The 18239-nt window shown below is 44.2% G+C and overlaps 1 protein-coding gene across 1 annotated transcript in view; it reads right to left on the bottom strand.

The window, feature by feature from the left end:
- The window catches only part of mbtd1 (mbt domain containing 1), a 78258-nt gene extending 60693 nt beyond the window's left edge, over window positions 1-17565 (bottom strand). Inside the window, exons 1-4 of the mRNA XM_073026480.1 lie at window positions 17450-17565; window positions 10075-10276; window positions 8853-8986; window positions 5236-5353 (exon numbers count right to left, since the gene is read on the bottom strand). Coding sequence (XP_072882581.1) covers window positions 5236-5353; window positions 8853-8986; window positions 10075-10276; window positions 17450-17470 — 475 coding nt within the window. The 5' untranslated portion in view covers window positions 17471-17565. The remainder of the gene's footprint in view (window positions 1-5235; window positions 5354-8852; window positions 8987-10074; window positions 10277-17449) is intronic.
- Between the last annotated feature and the right edge of the window lie 674 nt (window positions 17566-18239).

An 18239-nucleotide genomic window follows, 5' to 3' on the forward strand; every position in this document is an offset into this window, starting at 1 on the left:
CATACAGTGAAATGAATCGTCTTTGCGTCAATGACTGACAGGAAGGGTTAACAACACATTCCAGTGCCAGCTCAACAACCCTTTGGAGCACACGGAGGAAACCCATGGGAAGAACGTACAAACTCCTTACAGACAATGGGGTGGGGGCAAGAGGAGAGTTAACCGCTACCACGCCGCCCTATACAGTAGAATGTATTGTTTCTGCGCCAACAATCTTCAGGGCAGCTCACAAATGTCCAGGACCAACAATTTTCCTTACTTTCCTTGTTGCAGTTCCTTGGAAAAATAACACAGCCAAATAATTAGCCATTACAAGTCTGCAGATGGGGTGTAGATATCACCCACCTCAATCTCATTCAGCTCAGCTCTCATCACTGGGTCACAAAGGATTATTGACTGGCAAATAGATACGGGAATTCTGGTTGGAGAGTTGTATTGTTGCCAGCACATCTGTCCTGGTCAAGAACAGCACAAGACTGAGCATCTGCCCCACACCGTCAGTAACTATTATTAGCAAAATCACAGGGCTCTTAAAAATAAGATGTATTTATGAAAGGGCCATAGTTTGACAAAGCTGTTTGAAATTTGAGATAACTATTAAAGCAAGGCAAATCACAGTGGAGTACGCAAATGTTTGACAGCACCAGCAATCACCACTCAGGGCTCGATTCTTGCCACAGCCTGTGAAGAGTTTGTACGGTCCCTCCATAACCGTGTCGGTTTCCTCTGATATACAGGTTAGGGTTAATGAGTTATGAGCTGCTACACTGGTGCTGGAAGCATGGCAACCCTAGCACAATCGTGCTGATTTGATTTGACACAAATGACACCTCTGACTGTATGTTCTGATGCTTCGATGTACATGTGATAAATAAAGATAATCTCTTTAAATTCATTGATCTGGTGCATTTGGACTCTCAGAAGCTGTCCAAAATCAGAGCACTTGGACTGGGGTGAACAGTTTGGCCAGGACCGAGGATTGGTTCACAGAGGAAGAAACAGGAGGAATACACAAGCTATTTTACCGCTAGAGCTGTGAACTGCGAACAATGATGGCAAAAGGAATCAATACTGGCTTTCCAGCCATTCACAATCTGCTGCAATGATCTAGAGAATAAATCCAAGTGGAACATTGTTGATATGCTATGTTGATGCCAGCATGTGTAGTCACAATTACAGGCTGTCCCCAGCACATCCCCAGGTGCATTAGTTGTTACTATGGACAACCAGTACATTTGGTTGTGTTGGTTGTTGATTATTTAGCCACACCATCACCCCCCGGGGCAATCAGAGTTCAGAGTTCAATCCTGGTGTCCTGTGTAAGAAGTCTGTAAATCCTCCCCGTGGAACGAATGGGTTTTTTTCTGCGTCCTCTGGTTTCCTCCCACAGTTCAAAGACACAACAGGTAGATTAACTGGTCATTGTAAATTGTCTTGTGATTGGGTTAGGGTTAAATTTGGGGTTGCTGGGTGGTGTGGCTCGAAGAACTGGAAGGACCTACTCCACGCAACATTGCTAAATAAATAAATGACACTTCACTGTATGTTTCGATGTATACATGATAAATAAATCTAAATCTATCTCAAAGTTCGGTGATGATGCAAAGCTTCTTGATAGTGTGGGCTAGGTGAAGAATACAGAGACTGTGTGGATATACATGGAACATAATGTAATAAAAACAGATGAGAAAAGTAGAATAGAGAGTTTTTGTTGTAAATGATGTGATGTTGAAATATATTAGTGTTCAGAAGAATCTAGTTTACGTGTTAGCACAGCAAGCAACTGGAAAGCAAATGATACATTGGCCTTAACTGCAACAGGGAGTACAAAGGTTGTCATTTTCCTCCAATTATTTTAAGCTGTGGTATGTGAACAACTGGAATAACAAGGCTAGAGTTCCTGCCCAAGCAAGGTTATACTTACAATAAAAGCTCAGTTGGCTGACCCCTGTGATGTCATTTGAGAAAATATAAAGTCTGGTCTTATACAACTTGTATTTATAAGAATGAGAGTGACCTCAAGGAAACATTCAGAAGTCTGACATTCAGGGCATGAATAGGTCAAAAATATTTTTCATCTTTTGGGACATCACAAAACAAGGAGCATTCAGACCATTTGGAAGAGATAAGAAACTCGCTCATGAGTATATTTTATACTATTTTCTGAGGATTGAGTTGGTAGATAAATGCTTCTGTTTCTTATGTCTCAGTTAATAAACTCATTAGGGAGGACAGAATACTTGTAAAATGGTTCTTTTGTCCATTCAAAAAAACACTGGGAAGGGTGCAATCACTCTGATGGAGTTGTACCCCAATAACCACCAGGACACCAAGGAACAGATATGCAGGCAGATTAAGGAAAGGCATAAAAACAATAGCGTCATTGACAGGGGTCTTCAACTTCCCAAATATAAACTAGGTCCTTATGAATGCCAGAGGTTTAGATAGGGTAGAATTTGTCAAGTGCATCCAGGAGTGTTTCTTAAATAAATATGTAGATCATCCAACAAGAGGAGGGGTTGTACTGGACCTGGTACAGTTGGGTAAGCACCTGGCCAGGTCACCGACCTCTCAGTGCAGGAGCAGTTAGGGAACAGAGATTACACTCATTAAATTTTAAGATATAGATAAGGATAAATACAGACCTTGTGGGAGAGTATTAAACTGGAGCAGGGCAAATCACGAGAGCATTAGGCAAGAACCAGGGAGAGTTAATTAGGAACAGCTGTTTTTGGGCAAATTCTCATCCGACATTTGGGGGGTGTTTGAAGACCAACTGCACAGGAGTACAGGACAGGCAGGCTCCTGCCAGAAGGGAGGACAAGGATGGCACGATAAGAGAACCTTGAATATCAAGGAAGGTGATGAATTTAGTCAAAAAGAAAAGGGATAAGTACGTGAAGCTTGGGAAGCTAGAATCAATCAGAGCCTTTAAGGGTTATAAGGAGGTCACAAAAGAACTCAAGAAGGGAATTAGAAAAGCCAGAAGGGGTCATGGAAGTCCTTAGCAAGTAGGATTAAAGGAATTCCAAGACGTTCCATATATACATCAAGGGCAAGATGATAATTAGGAAGAGGATAAGACCACTCAACGCTAAAGGGGGAACATTTGCTTGGATGTGAATGAGGCCCTTAATGAATACTTTACATCAGTATTTTCCAAGGAGAGACATGGAGGACAGGGAAATCAGTGCTGAGAGTATAAATATGCTAGAGCATTTCAGAGTAAATGAAGAAGTAGTGATGGGTCTCTTAAGGAGCATTAAGATGGACAAGTCCCAAGGGCCTGATGGGATATACCTTAGGTTATTAAGGGCAAGAGAAAAGATTGTGGGGCCTTGACTAATATTTTTGTGTCTTCTCCAGCCGCAGGCAAGGCCCGGAGGACTGGCAAGTAGCTAATGCTGTTCTATTGTTCAAGAAAGGAACCAGGGACAATCCTACAAACTATAGACTAGTGACTCTCACGTCAGTGATAGGTAAGTTACTGGAAAGAACTCTTAGTGCTAGGATTTATGAGCATTTGGAAAAACTTGGCCTAATTAGGGAGCGCCAGCATGGCTTTGTGTGAGGCAAATCGTATCTAACTTGATTGAGTTCTTTGACAAGGGAGAATGTTGAAGATGTTGTCGACATGGACTTTAGTAAGGTGTTTGACAAGGTCCCTCACGAGAGGCTCATTCAGAAGATTAAGATACATGGGATCCATGGTGAATTGTCCATTTGGATTCAGAATTGGCTTGCCCATAGAAGACAGAGGTGTTGGTTGAAGGGACCTACTCTAGCTGGAGGTCGTGATTAGTGGTGTTATGCAGGGATCTGTACTGGGACCTCTGCTGTTTGTGATGTATATAGATGACCTGGATGAAAATGTAGATGAGTACGTTAGTAAGTTTGCAGAATTGAAGATCGGTGGTAGACTCACAAACACAAGAAAATCTGCAGATGCAGCGTTGTGAAGATTAATGGTGTTGTGGACAGTGTAGATGACTAGCAAGGCATACAGCAGAGTATGGGATGAGAAATGGCAGGTGGAGTTTAACCAGCTAAGTGTGGAGTGTTGCACATTGGTAGGTCAAATGTGAAGAGATAGTACACAGTTAAAAGCAAGATTCTTAAGTGTTGATAAGCAGACGGATCTTGGGATCTAACTTCATAGCTCCCTGAAAGTGGCTACACAGCTTGATAGAATGGTTAAAAAGGCTTACGACATGCTTGTCTTTATTAGTCAAGAAACTGAGTTCCAAGTTATTTTGCAGCTTTATAAAACTCTAATTAGGCCGCTTTTGGAGTATCGCACACAGTTCTGGTTGTCCCATTATAGGAAGGATGGTGAGGCTTTGAGTGTACAGAGGTTTACCAGGATGCTGCCTGGATTAGAGGGCACGTGCTATCACAAGTTGCCCTCTCTGGAGTGGTGGAGGCCGACAGGAGATATGATAGAGATTAGTAAGATTATGAGTATAAATAGAGTAGACAGGGAGTATCTGTTTCCTAGGGTAGAAATGTCAAATACTAGAAGGTTAGCATTTAAGATGAGAGGGGGAAGATTCAAAGGAGATGTGAGAGGCAAGTTTCTTTTTAATATAAAACACAGAGTGGTGGGAGTCTGGAATCCGCTACCTGGGGTGATGGTAAAGGCAGATACATTAAGGGCATTTAAGGGACTCTTCGATAGGCACGGGCTGATAGAAAAATGAAGGGCTCTGTCACAGAGAAGGGTTAGATTGATCTTGGTTAAAAGATTAGCACAATATTGTAGGCTGAAGGGCCTGTACTGTTCTGTGTTCTATGTAAAAACTGTATTTATAATGCTGACCTAACATCTCCTATCAATACCATCAAGACCATGCAAGAGACTAGCACTCAAATCAAGAACATACATAGAATAGAATAATCAAGTGGAAAATTGTTTCAAATACATACACTATTCAGAGGTAAGTTTTTCCACAGACAGTGGTTGGTGTGTGGAATGCACTACCAGCAATGGTGGTAGAGGCGGATACACTAGAGTTTTTTTAATAGACTCTTAGATAGGTACACGGAGCTTAGAAAAATAGAGGACTATGCAGGAGGGAAATTCTAGACAGTTTCTAGAGTAGGTTACATGGTCAGCACTACATTGTGTGCCCAAAGGCCTGTAATTTGCTGTAGATTTCTATGTTCTATCACAATGTTCTGCTCTGACCCATTAAATTCTCAGCCCTGCATGAGGTCCCAGAGATGACATTTTACCTGCTTTACTCTTTGTTTGATTCTGTTGTAGGCTTGCCTGGTACTGTGCATAGGCTGCAAGCTTGGCCACGAGCGGCTGTTTCTGTAAAACTTTTGCTTTCTTTGTTGGAGGCTTTCCCTGTTCAGGAGAGGAAAGCAAGTGTGAGTAACGTGAACACATCTATTAGGACGTAGAGTGGGCCAGCTCCAGCAGTTAATTCAGTCAAGGATCAACTTCATCCCCCATAAACATCTACATGTATTAGGAATTTGCCGTGATATGTTGGTCAGGGAACAACATACAATAAAATCAACAACATTCAATAATCATAAAAACAAAAAGCTATCAAAAAATAAAGTTAGTGGTTAAAGTACAGATATGGAATAAGATGAGCACAAATGCCAGCATGGATTTACAATGTAAACGGCATTATAAACAGTAGTTTACAGTGCAGTGCACTAACAGGGGTAACAAATGGGGGGGGGGGGGGGGAGGAAAGAGAAAGAAATCTAATTTGAACGGTTGATCAGATTAACTGCCTGGGAAGAAACTTTTAAGATGGTGAATTTTTTGTTTTAACAGCTTTCTAGCGCTTTCCAGAAGGATGTTTTTGGAAAAGGCAGTTTGCTGGGTGGGTAGTGTCACTATGATCTTTCCTGCCCACTTCTTTACCTTGGACAAGTTGTGCAGTGATCATAGATTGCAGCCAGTGAACTTTCAGCTGAGACCTGAAAGTTTGCTGTAGTTTTTGTATATTGTGAGAGATATGGTCTGTCTACCAAACCAGCCAACAACAACAACCTTGGCTGATCAAATCTATCTTCCAGTGGTCTTTCACCTGCTTATCCGAAACCTATCCACATCTATATACAATAAATATACAAAAATAATCTATTTTCGCCACAACTTGATGAGCGTTTGACAGATCCTTAGAGAAGGAAAAATAAACACCATAGCCATCCTACTTGGACAACCCAGTATTTTAAATGTGATCACTGGTTCTTCATTCTCCTACGTGAGGAAATATCCTCCACACTCATCTGGATCAAGTTGCCTGTGAACTGAACCCAATACAAGCCTAGTTTTTCCATCCTTTCCAAGCAAGACAGATGCAATATCTGCCTCAGAACAACCCAGATTAAAAATGTACTCAATGGGGACAGGTTGTATCATTTTAAATTGTAGACCAACTGTTGGCAGAAATCACACCTGCCCTGTAATGAACTACACAAGTAAATATCACCTAGTCCTCACACAGTAGTTTTGAAGTTAAACAGATTGAGAAGCTGGCAGAAGACCAACGTTTAATTAATAAATAGTTATTACTCAGACTGTGCTTTAGGCAAGGGGAAGAACAATTCCCTAATTTCAGAGAGAAAATCAAAAAGTAGAATCTGTGTGACTGTTATTGAATAATAAATCTTTGTGGATATCTTATTTTTTAAAAACTGTCCACAATAGACATGGCACTGATTTGTGTGACACGTAGTTGACCATTAAGGACCAGCACCACCCAGGACATGCTCTTATCTCGCTGCTGCCATCAGGAAGGTGGTACAGGAGCCTCAGGACTCTCACCACCATGGTTCAGGAACAGTATTACCCCTCAACCATCTTGAACCAAAGGGGATAACTCCTTCAACTTCACTTGCCCCATCACTGAACTATTCCGACAACCTATGGACTTCATAAAACCGTAAGACATAGGAGAAGAACCAGGCTATTTGGCTCATTGAGTCTGTTCCACCATTCAATCGTGATTCTCTCCTCCTCAGCCCCACTCCCTGTAACCTTTGATCCATGGCCAATCAAGATCCCACTAATCTCTGCCTTAAATATACTCAACCACCTCGCTTCCACAGCTGGCTGTGGTAACAAACTCCACAAATTCACCACCCTCTGGCTAAAAAAAATTGCTCCGCTAGCCTTATAAAGCCACAGCATCACATCCCTGCTCTTATGTTCCAGACCTTTTGAAATGAATGCTAATGTTGCACTTGCTTTCCTCACCACTGACTCAATCTGCAAGTTAACCTTTAGGGTGTTCTGCACAAGGATTCCCAAGTCCCTTTGCATCTCAGATTTTTGGATTTTCTCCCCATTTAGAAAATAGTCTGCACATTTATTTCTTCGACCAAAGTGCATCACCATGTATTTCATTTGGTGCCTTCTTACCCACTCTCCTTCTGCAGCCTTCCTGCTTCCTCAACACTACCTGCCCCTCCACCAATCTTTGTATCATCTGCAACAAAAACATCTATTCCATCATCTAAATCATTGATATACAACATAAAAAAAGCGGTCACAACACTGACCCCTGCGGAATATGACTAGTGACTGACAGCCAACCAGAAAAGGATCTTTTTATTCCCACTTGTTGCCTCCTACCGATGAGCCAATGCTCTAAGCATGCTAGCAGCTTTTCTGTAATACCATGGGATCTTAACTTGGTCGCAGCCTCACGTGTGGCACCTTGACACAGGCCTTCTGAAAACCCGAATATACAACATCCACTGCATCCCCTTCATCTATCCTACTTGTAATCTCCTCAAAGAATTCCAACAGGTTTTATTGCGTATTTATTTGTTATTACTTTCTTTTTGTATTTGCACACCGGTTGAATGCCTGGTTGGTGCGATCTTTCATCGACTCTATTACAGTTATTGAAAACGAACCTCAGGGTAGTATATGGTGACATACATGTACTTTGATAATAAGTTTACTTTGAACAATCACTTCCTGTTGCAATCGCAAATTATTGTCTTAGGGGTTCCATGATTGATGTTCTAAAAAAAATGGCGGTTGTCCACGATAACAGGAGAGCTTTTAAAGTGGAAAAGCAGCGGCACTGGTACAGTTCCACTCTCAAAGTAAGTCCATGTCCAGTGGTACGAGTAGTCGTCACAACTGGGGTCTTCCTTGCTTGCAGTGCATGATCATGACTTCTTCTGTGCCTTGTCTGCCCTGCACTCTCCTCAGTGTTTTGCTGAACTGCCTTCCTGCCCATTGGATCTCACTGGCCCGGTCCACCAGAGCTGACTTTGTATGCTAAGACAGACATGTCCCCATCTTACCGGGGTATGAGGCCTGTTAGCTACCCTCACCTGCTTTAGACCACTTGCCAAAGCAGTGTACCGGGGCGTGGCTGCTCTCATGCAAACAGCTACTTGGAGCTGCAGGTGAGAACTGAGTGTCCAGTGGGAACCAAAGATGAGTGTGCTGCCCCAGAATGGGCACCACAAGTCCCTTCACCAGAGATGCTACCCCTCCCTGGACACCCCATACACTAACACATACAGGTTATTTATAAGTGATGATTACCATCTCAGAAAACAATTACATGTTATTTTAAACTGTAATCAGTAGGATGGTTTTGCTAACAAAAACTGCAATTATAGCCATTATAAACCTTTTTGTAGAGTTAAATCACAATGCCACAAGGAAGGGGGAGATCATCTGAGAACTTCCTACCTGCCTGAGAACGTATACATTTCAGAAAGATCATTGTATTTGTAGAGGTCTGGCTTTTATTCATGTGACAAATGTTGATGTAATTGAAATCGCTGGATATACATGGAGTGAATACCATCACACACGTAAATCTACACTATGTTATATATGTAATTACAAAAATTACCTGAAGTCGAGCTAAAATGCTGGCTTTTTTCGAATTGGACGAGTAGCTTCTGGAGCAGGAAACACTGCAGAATCGTTTGGTCTTGGAATAAAAAGCATCTCTCACTCCAACCATTCCACACATCTCACAGGTGGCTGAGAAATCAAAAAGAAACAATGAATGCAAGAGGCCACAGTCACTCTGTTCCCACATCACAAACTAGCGGTTTTACAAAGCAACACCTTGCACAGAAAACTGTTCTTTTAATTCAGGGCCAAGGCTTCAGAGTTGCAAATAGTACTACTGGTGAATAAGTTACAGCCAGAACAATCACAAAAGGCCTCCAAATTGACATGGGCTTCTCAGTTCATCATCCCTCCAGAGATTTATACAATGACAAAAAGGCATAGATGGAGTGGACAGCCTTTGTCTAGGATGGTAATGGCTAATACAAGAGGGCATAATTTTAACATTATAAGAAGGTACAAAGGGGGTATCAGAGGTAGGTTCTTTACAGAGAGTGTGGGGTGCCTAGAACACCCGCAGAGGTGGTGATAGAGACAGATACATTAGGAACATTTAGATAGGCACATGGATGATAGAAAATAGAGGGCTATGTGGGAGGGAAGGGGCAGATTGATCTTGGAGTAGATTAAAAGGTTGTACAACATCATGGGCTGAAGGGCCTATACTGTTCTAAGGTCATAATTTAGAGCTCCCTCATAGATCTCATAAAGGAGCAAGAGCTGTTTCTCCATGTGGCTGGCCTTAGAAATGTCTTTTTCTAACGAGTACGTGCAGAGTTTCAATGGGGACACTTCTCCTGCTGACAATAGACCAGGATTTGTTTATCTTCCCTCCATCAGTTTGTGAATGGACAGTGACATGCATAAAAAAAACAGCTCAGTGGTCAGTGAGGAATTCCAAAGACAACATTTTTCCAGTTCCAGTTCTTGTCTAATTCTTTTATTCTGACTCAACACAAGGCAGACAGTCTTCACACAAAGTAAATGGGATTGGTCCGTGACCTTTGTGTGTTTGTTGGAAATGAGAATATACGCGTGTAATGAGAAGTTCAGAAGCTAGAAAACTGGGTACTAAGACTTATCATGCAACATGGCAAAGAGCGGAATCCAATTCTAGTTTGTAAAGCAAACTCCAAGCAACTTTGCTGTCTTCTGCCTATCCCCAAAGCTCCAGAGAAAGACTAGCTAATTATGCCAGAGAGGACCCTGTGACTGACCCATTCCTGATTTGCCATCTGGGTATGTGTAAACCTGTCCATTGGTTTTGATAAGTGGTAAGCTGGCCGGTATCGAGGTCACTTCTTCTTCACTCTCATCGGAACTGGAGCTGCTGCTGGTGTCCTCACTGCAGCTGTCGTAGCCGTCAAACATTCCAAAAGAATCCCTCCTCTTCCTCTCGCACCGTGGAGAGTGCTCAGTCTGCAGACAGATAATGAAACATTTCAATAACACGTCCAACATTATAAAAAAAGTACAAACCCTTTGGCCAACAATATTGTGCCGACCCTTGAACCTACTCCAAGATCAACCTAACCCTTTCCTCCTACATGCCCTCTATTTCTCTCTCATCCACATGCATACCCAAGAGTTTCTTAAATGTCCCTAATATACCCCCCAAGACTTTCTATACATACATCGGGAGCAAGAGAATAACTAGGGAGAGGGTGGGAACACTCAAGGATAAAGGGGGGAACATTTGCCTAGATGCAGAGGATGGGGTGGGGTCTTCAATAAGTACATTTGAACTTATCAAGAAGTACACAGAGGATAGGGAGATCAGTGCTGAGAGTATTAATATGCTAGGGTATTTCAGGGTAAAGGAGGAGGTAGCATTGGATCTCTTTAAAAGACATTAAGGTGGCAAGTCTCAGGACCTGATGGGATATACCCCAGGTTATTGAGAGAGGCAAGTGAAGAGAATACTGAGGCCTTGACCAATATCTTTAAGTGCTCGCTGGCCATAGGTGAGGTCCTGGAGGACCTGTGAATAGCTAATGTTCAACAAGGGAACCAAGGACAAGCTTAGAATCTATAGACAGGTGAGTCTCATATCAATGGTAGGGAAGTTACTGGAGAGAATTCTCAGGGAGAGCTTTTGTAAAAACATGGCCTAATTAGGAAGAGCCAGCATGGCAAGTCATGTCTTACTAACAACTGAGTTTTTTGATGGGGTGACATAGATGATTAATGAAGGTAGGGCTGTGGATGGCGTCCACATGGATTTTAGCAAGGCATTTGACAAGGTCCCTTGTGGGAGGCTCATCCGGAAGATTAACGTTGAATTAACGTGGGATCCACGTTGAATTGGGTCTGCCCATAGAAGACAGAGGGTGGTGGTCAAAGGGACTTATTCTGGCTGGAGGTCTGTGATTAGTGGTGTTATGCAGGGATCCGTATTGGGACCTCTCCTGTTTGTGATATAATTGAAAATGTAGATGGGTGGGTTAGTAAGTTTGCAAATGATATGAAGATTGGTTATGTTGTGGATAGAGTAGAAGACTGAAAAAGAATACAGGGATATAGATCAGTTGCAGATATGGGCGGAGAAATGGCAGATGGAGTTTAGCCAGGTCTATATTGGGACCTCGCTGCATCTCGGTAGGTCAAATGCAAAGAAGCAGTACACTGTTAGGGGAAAGACCCTTAATAGTGTCGATGAGCAGTGGGACCTTGGAATCCAAGTTCATAGCTCCCTGAATGCCACTACACAAGCTGATAAGGTGTTCAAGAGGCATATGGCATGCTTGCCTTTATTAGCCAAGCCATTGCGCTCAAAAGTTAGGAAGTTGTGTTGCAGCTTTATAAAACTCTAGTTAGGTGGACAGTTCTGGTTGTCCCATTATAAAAAGGATGTTGAGGTTTTGGAGAGGGTGCAGAAGAGGTTTACTAGAACACTGGCTGGATTAGAGAGCATGTGCTGTAACGAGAGGTTGTTTTCCCTAGAGCGGCAGAGGCTGAGGGGAGATCTGATCGAGGTTTATAAGATTATGAGAGGCACAGACAGACAGTATCTTTTTTCCAGGCTTGAAATGTCTAATACCAGAGAGCGTGTATCTAAGGTAGGAAAGGTTCATTTTAAAAGGAGCTGAGAGAGGAAAATGGTCTCTTTTTTCAAACAGAAAGTGGTGGGTGTTTGGTGGGGTGGTGGAGCAAGATGCATTAGGGACGTTTAGATAGGCACTTGACTGTGAGGAAAATGGAAGGATGTGGACATTGTGTACGCAGAAGGGATTAGGCTAGTTGGCCATTTGATTACTAATTTAATTGGTTTGGCACAACACTGTGGGCCGAGGGGCCTGTTCCGAGGTTCTATCTGCCCTGTCCACCACCCTCACAGCACCTTCCAAGGATCCACCACTGTAAAAAAAACTTAGTGCCTCTGTTATCTCCCCTATGCCTTCCCCCAATCACCTTAAAATTCCCACATCTACCTGGACTATACCTCCTCCCACCCTGTTACATGTAAATACACTATCCCCTTCTCTCAATTCCTCCCTCTCATCTGCTCTCAAGATGAAGCTTTTTATTCCAGAATGAAGGAGATATCCTCCTTCTTCAAAGAAAGAGGCTTCACTTCCTCCACCGTCAATGCTGCCCTCAAAAGCATCTCTTCCATTTCACTCAAGTCTGCTCTCCCACCACCCCATAAGATAGGATTCCTCTTGTCCTCACCTACCACCCCATAAGATAGGATTCCTCTTGTCCTCACCTACCACCCCATAAGATAGGATTCCTCTTGTCCTCACCTACCACCCCATCAGCCTCCATGCCCAGCACATCATTCTCCATAACTTCTCCAACAAGATCCTACCACCAAACACATCTTTCCCTCACCCCCACTTTCTGCTTTCCACAGGGATCGCTCCCTATGCGACTCCCTGTCCATTCGTCCCTCCCCACTCATCTCCCCGGCACTTATCCTTGCAAGCAAAACAAGTGCTACACTTCCTCCCTCATGACCATTCAGGGCCCCAAACAGTCCTTCCAGGTGAGGCGACACTTCACCCGAGTCTGTTGGGGTCATCTACTGTATCCAGTACTCCCAATGTGGCCTCCTGTACATCAGTGAGACCCGAAACAGACTGGGAGATCACTTCGCCGAGCACCTACGCTCTGTCTGCCAGAAAAAGCGGCATCTCCTAGTGACCACTCTTCTCCTAGAGGCCACACTCAGGTTGGAGAAGCAACACCTTGAATTCCATCTGGGTAGTCTCCAACCTGATAGCATAAACATTGATTTCTCGAACTTCCGGTAATGCCCCCCCCCCCTCCACTGCTCTTCACCATTCCTCATTCACATTTCCCCCTCAGCTTACCAGTCCATCACCTCCCTCTGGTGCTCCTCCCACTTCTCTTTCTTCCATGGCCTTCTGACCTCTCTTAACAGATTTCCCCTTCTGCAGCCCTGTATCTCTTTCCCCAATCAACATCCCAGCCCTTTACCTCCCCCTTCCCCCCACACCTTCTTATTCTGAGTCCTCATCTCTTTTTCACCAGCCCTGTTGAAGGGTCTTGGCCCGAGGATGTCGACTGTACTCTTTTCCATAGATGCTGCCTGGCCTGCTGAGTTCCTCCAGCATTTTGTGTGTACCTACCTTATAATTATGCCCTCTTGTTTTACCCATTTACATCCTGGGAAAAAGTCTCTGGTTGTCTACTCGATCTGTGTCTCTTATCATTTTGTACACCGCTATTAAATGACCTCTCATCCTCCTTCGTTCCAGAGAAAAGCCCTCGCCTGCTCAACCTATCGTCATGATAGGTGAACTACCATAGTATGCGACACTTTAAAAGCAGAAGGGGCTTTCATGATAACAAGAGAGGACTACAATGGTTTAGTAAGCTTCCGATAATCTTACTCAAAACAACCATTTGGAAAAGACACAAATGCATCTGAGGTGTTATCCAGTCTTCTTTTCCCTCTCTGCATAACACATTCATTCATATAAGCACAGGGTTCGCAGCAAACTTATCAGGAGCTGAAAACCAGAACTTGATCCTATTTTTAATTCCCCCTTAACCCTTCTCTACCTGTGCCCTTTTCTCTTTCGGTTTCTGTGGTTTGTCCACTCACTGCAGGAGGAAGGCTGTGAGGGAAACAACTTTCAATCCTACCCAGCCTTTAGAAAATCACCTACTTGATCACAATCCCGAGTTCTATTCACCCATTTGCATTACAGCACAGAAACAGACCTTTTGGCCTTTCTAGCACATTCTGAACTGTTATTCTGCCTAGTTCCATTCACCTGCACTGGGACCATTGCCCTCCAAACCCCTCCCATCCATGTACTCATCCAAACTTCTCTTAAATGTTGCAATCAAACCCACATCCACCACTTCTGCTGGCAGCTCGATCCAAACTCGCAGCACCCTCAGAGTGAAGAAGCTCCCCTCTGGTTCTCCTTAAACATTTCACCATTGACCTATGACCCCAGTACAAGTCTCATCCAGCCTCAGTGGAGAAAGCCTACTTGCATATACCCTAACTTTACCTTTCATAATTTTGTAATTTTGAGAGGCAAAGGTGTATTTCTCAGCAAGAACTAGTTCCCCAAGAGCACGGGGTTAGACTTCATAATTATTTCAAAGGAAAGTATAGGCAGAGAAATGGCAGATGCAAGTTCAATTTTTGCCCCATACTTTACAACTATGAAGCTTTACCTACCATGTACTTTATATGTGAATGACAACAGACAGAGCTGTGGAGATAAAATCCCTCTACCTATTAAATGCTCCCAATGGCATGCATCTCAAATAGCCTCTGACAACCAAGTCCAGCTCCTGGCCTTCACGTGCGGCTTAGCTACATTGTCAATAGCTGCTTTACAGACTGGCAGAAGATGAGTTGTGGCATTCCCCAGAGATTCACTTGATAGCCTTCTCATCAGGATCAATATTAATGATCCGGGTTGAGTGATACATGCCACAATTTCTGAATTTGTGGACAACACAAAACCCAGCATTGGCATCCACACAAAGAACTGTGCTTACTTGCAGAAGGATAGAAACAGGCTGGTATAATGGACAGAAGGGGGAAACACAAAATATGCTGCAGGCAATATCAAACATAAAACAGTACAGCCCACAATGTTGTGCCAACCCGTTAACCTACTCCAAGATCAATCTAACCCTCTCCTCCCAAATACCCTTCCATTTTTCCTTCATACATGTGCCTTACAAGTTTCTTTAATGCCCCTAATGTATTGCCCCCTGGAAGGACATTCCACGCACTCACTGTCCTTTTAAAAAAAACTTTGCTCTGACATTCCCCCTTTATACTTTCCTCAAATCGCCTTAAAATTTGTATGAGCCATTTCCACCCTGGGAAAAAGTCTCTGGCTATCCGCTCGATCCCTATTTCTTATCATCTTGTATACCTCTAACAAGTCACCTCTCATCTCCCTTCGCTCCAAAGAGAAAATCCCAGGCTCACTCAACCTATCCACATAAGACATGCCCTTTAATCCAGGCAGCATCCTGGTAAATCTCCTCTGCACCCTCTCTAAAGCTTGCACGTCCTTCTGAGAATAAGACAACCAGAACTGAACACAACACTTTTGAATGTGGTCTAACCAGGGCTTTATAGAGCTGCAATGTTACCTCGCAGCTCTTGAATGCAATCCCCTGACGAACGATGATCAGCACACTACACGCCGTATAGGATAAAGGATACAGTTTTAAAAGGGGTGCACAAGCAGAGAGCAATAGGAGCATAGGTGCACGTCATAGAAAGTGAGAGTAGGTTGAAGAAATGGTTAATAAAGCAATGAATGTGACAATCGATTACAAAATCTAACCTTTGTTGAAAACCAGCATCGGTTAACAAATTCAAATCTAGTTTTATTACTTAAAGGATGTGGAAACACTGGAGAGGACGAAGAATTGATCCTGCATTGAGGAACATTGTTAGAAACATTGATGAGAAGAGCAGAGACTGTCTTCTTTGGAGGAGAATGAAAGTCTGATGGAAATAAATAAAGTGTGAGGGGTCAGGACAGGTTACTTGGTCAGAGCCTATTTCTCACCACCCAAGACATGCTCTCTAATCATTGCTACCATCAATGAGGTACAGGAGCCTAAAGATACACACTAAATATTTTTAGGAACAGCTTTTCCTTCTCCATCACCAGATTTCTGAACAGACCTTGAACACTAACTAACCATTTTGCATGACATTTTTTTTATATTTCGCATTGTAACTTATTGTAGCTTTTTATATCTTGTACTGTACTGCTGCTGCAAAGCAACAAATTTCACATTTGTCAGTAACAATAAGCCTGATTCTGTTGATGGAATGGTCAAGGACTAGAACAGGGATTCCCAACCTGGGGTACACAAACTCTTCGGTTAATGGTAGTGGTCGATGGCATTAAAAAAAAAGGTCAGGAACCCCTGGACTGGAGAGTCAGGAATAAAAAAAATAAAGAAGAAAAATAATTAAAAATGACATGACCACTTTCTTTGTGAAACAGTGTGTGACTGGAACATGGAATGCACTGTGCCGAAGTGTGATTGAGATAGGGTCTAGTGTGGCCTTCAAGCAAGAACTGGATAAACATGTGTCAAGATAAAATGTTCAATGTCACTGAGAGGGAGTTGGGGTGAGCTGTTCTTTATTCCATACTCCATTCCATCATCCTTGTCAAGCAGCAAGTCATTGGGTATATTTTAAGGCAGAGGTTGATAGATTCGTGATTAGTCAGGGCACTAAAAGTTATGGGGAGAAGGCAGGAAATCGAGGATGAGAGGGAAATGGATCAACCATAATGAAATAGAGCAAACTTGATGAGCCAAGTCGCCTAATTCTGTTCATATTTTCTGGTCAAAACACCTCCCCTCCTGTTTCTCACATCCAACGACTTTTGGCATGGGTCACACAACTCGTGAGTCAGTGGAGCAACATGGACTGTAACCCAACTTCCTCATGACAGTAAGCAAAGTTTCTGTTCAATAAACCAATCAATCGTTTCAATGTCCATCCAGCCCCAACCTTCATAAGTTCCGTCTGTCAAAAGTCAACTCAAAGTGTCTTAACAAGAGCAGGCATGGGTGATAGGATGCAACCAAGACTGGGGGGTGGAGGCGGAGAGAGATATAAAACAGACAGTGGGGTATATAACCAAGGGAAGGACGGGGACGGTGGAGGAGTTGGGGAACAGAACCCGTGTAAGGTTTACTGGGGGAATGTACGGGGGCGGAGCAGAGGGGAGGGGCAGGAGAACAGACCGGAGTAAGGTGTGTGGCGGATGGATGGTGTGTTGGGTGGCGGGAGGGAAGGGAGAGCCAGTGTCCAGGGAGGAGGGGTGGGCCCCGTAAGACCCAGACCACACTGACCCACAGCCCGAGCTCCCTCTCTCCCAGCGGGCTACGGTTGAGGGGCAGTGGGTCTGCATTCACTGCAGTTAAAGGACAGAACCGGTCTTCCATACCCCCCAGCTGACGCGAAACCGCCTCCGTCCTCAGCTCCCTGAGCAGGAGTGCCGCCTCCAGTCCGGCTCGGCTCCCCGCAGAGCCCGAGGCCTGCAGCAGGCCCCTGCGCCGCCACAACAAAGAGGCCGGGCGCCAGCAGCAGGCCCGAGGTGCCGCACTCACCAGATCGCGCGTGTTCTCCATGGAGCGGCGGTGTGTGCGCGGGCCGCGGGCCCCGCCACTCGCCTGCTGCCTCGGCCGCCGCCGCCGCCGCCGCCGCCGCCGCCGCCGCCGCCTCTCGCCCCGGCAGTTTCTTTCCAAAAACTCCTCTGCGGAATATCAACAAAATTAGCATAGCTTCCGCCAGCTGCGCATGCGCGACCTTCCGCCACGCCCCCTTCCCCATGGCCGCCTCGGGTCACGTGGTCAGGGGTTTTAACTGGGCGGAGGTCGCGCGCATGCGCGGTTCGCAGGGTCGCCGGCGGCTGGCAAGACGTGCGTTTGGAGAGCGCCGGTCACATCCTCCAGACGTGGGAAGGATCTCAGAGCTGTCGTGTAGTGCGGCAATATCGTACAGCAAAGTCGAGTCCACTGGTAAACTGCATGCAAGACATGTCCCAATACAGTCATCACAATAAATGGGTTTATTATTTTCTCATGGAGTTAAACAGCAGCTTCCTGATGGCAGCAGCGAGACGAGAGGATGACCTGGATGGTGTGGGTCCCAGATGATGGGTGCTGTTTTCATCAGAAACCTGAAATACTTACCCTGATCCTCCGTCTGTGTCGTTTCTTTGAATTTTTTGATGAGAACGATGGTCATATTCTAATTACATCATCCCAATGACAGCAGCTTGTTTGGCACTGTGAGATGTCACAGGTTTAAAGGTTTGTTTTTGGAGGTGTTGGTTGAGAGAGAAGTGTTGACTGAACATCAGGATCGCCCATCCCTTCCTGAGATGCTGATTCAGAA

Source organism: Hemitrygon akajei, chromosome 22 (genome assembly GCF_048418815.1).
Source record: "Hemitrygon akajei chromosome 22, sHemAka1.3, whole genome shotgun sequence".
Classification (NCBI taxonomy): Eukaryota; Metazoa; Chordata; class Chondrichthyes; order Myliobatiformes; family Dasyatidae; genus Hemitrygon; species Hemitrygon akajei.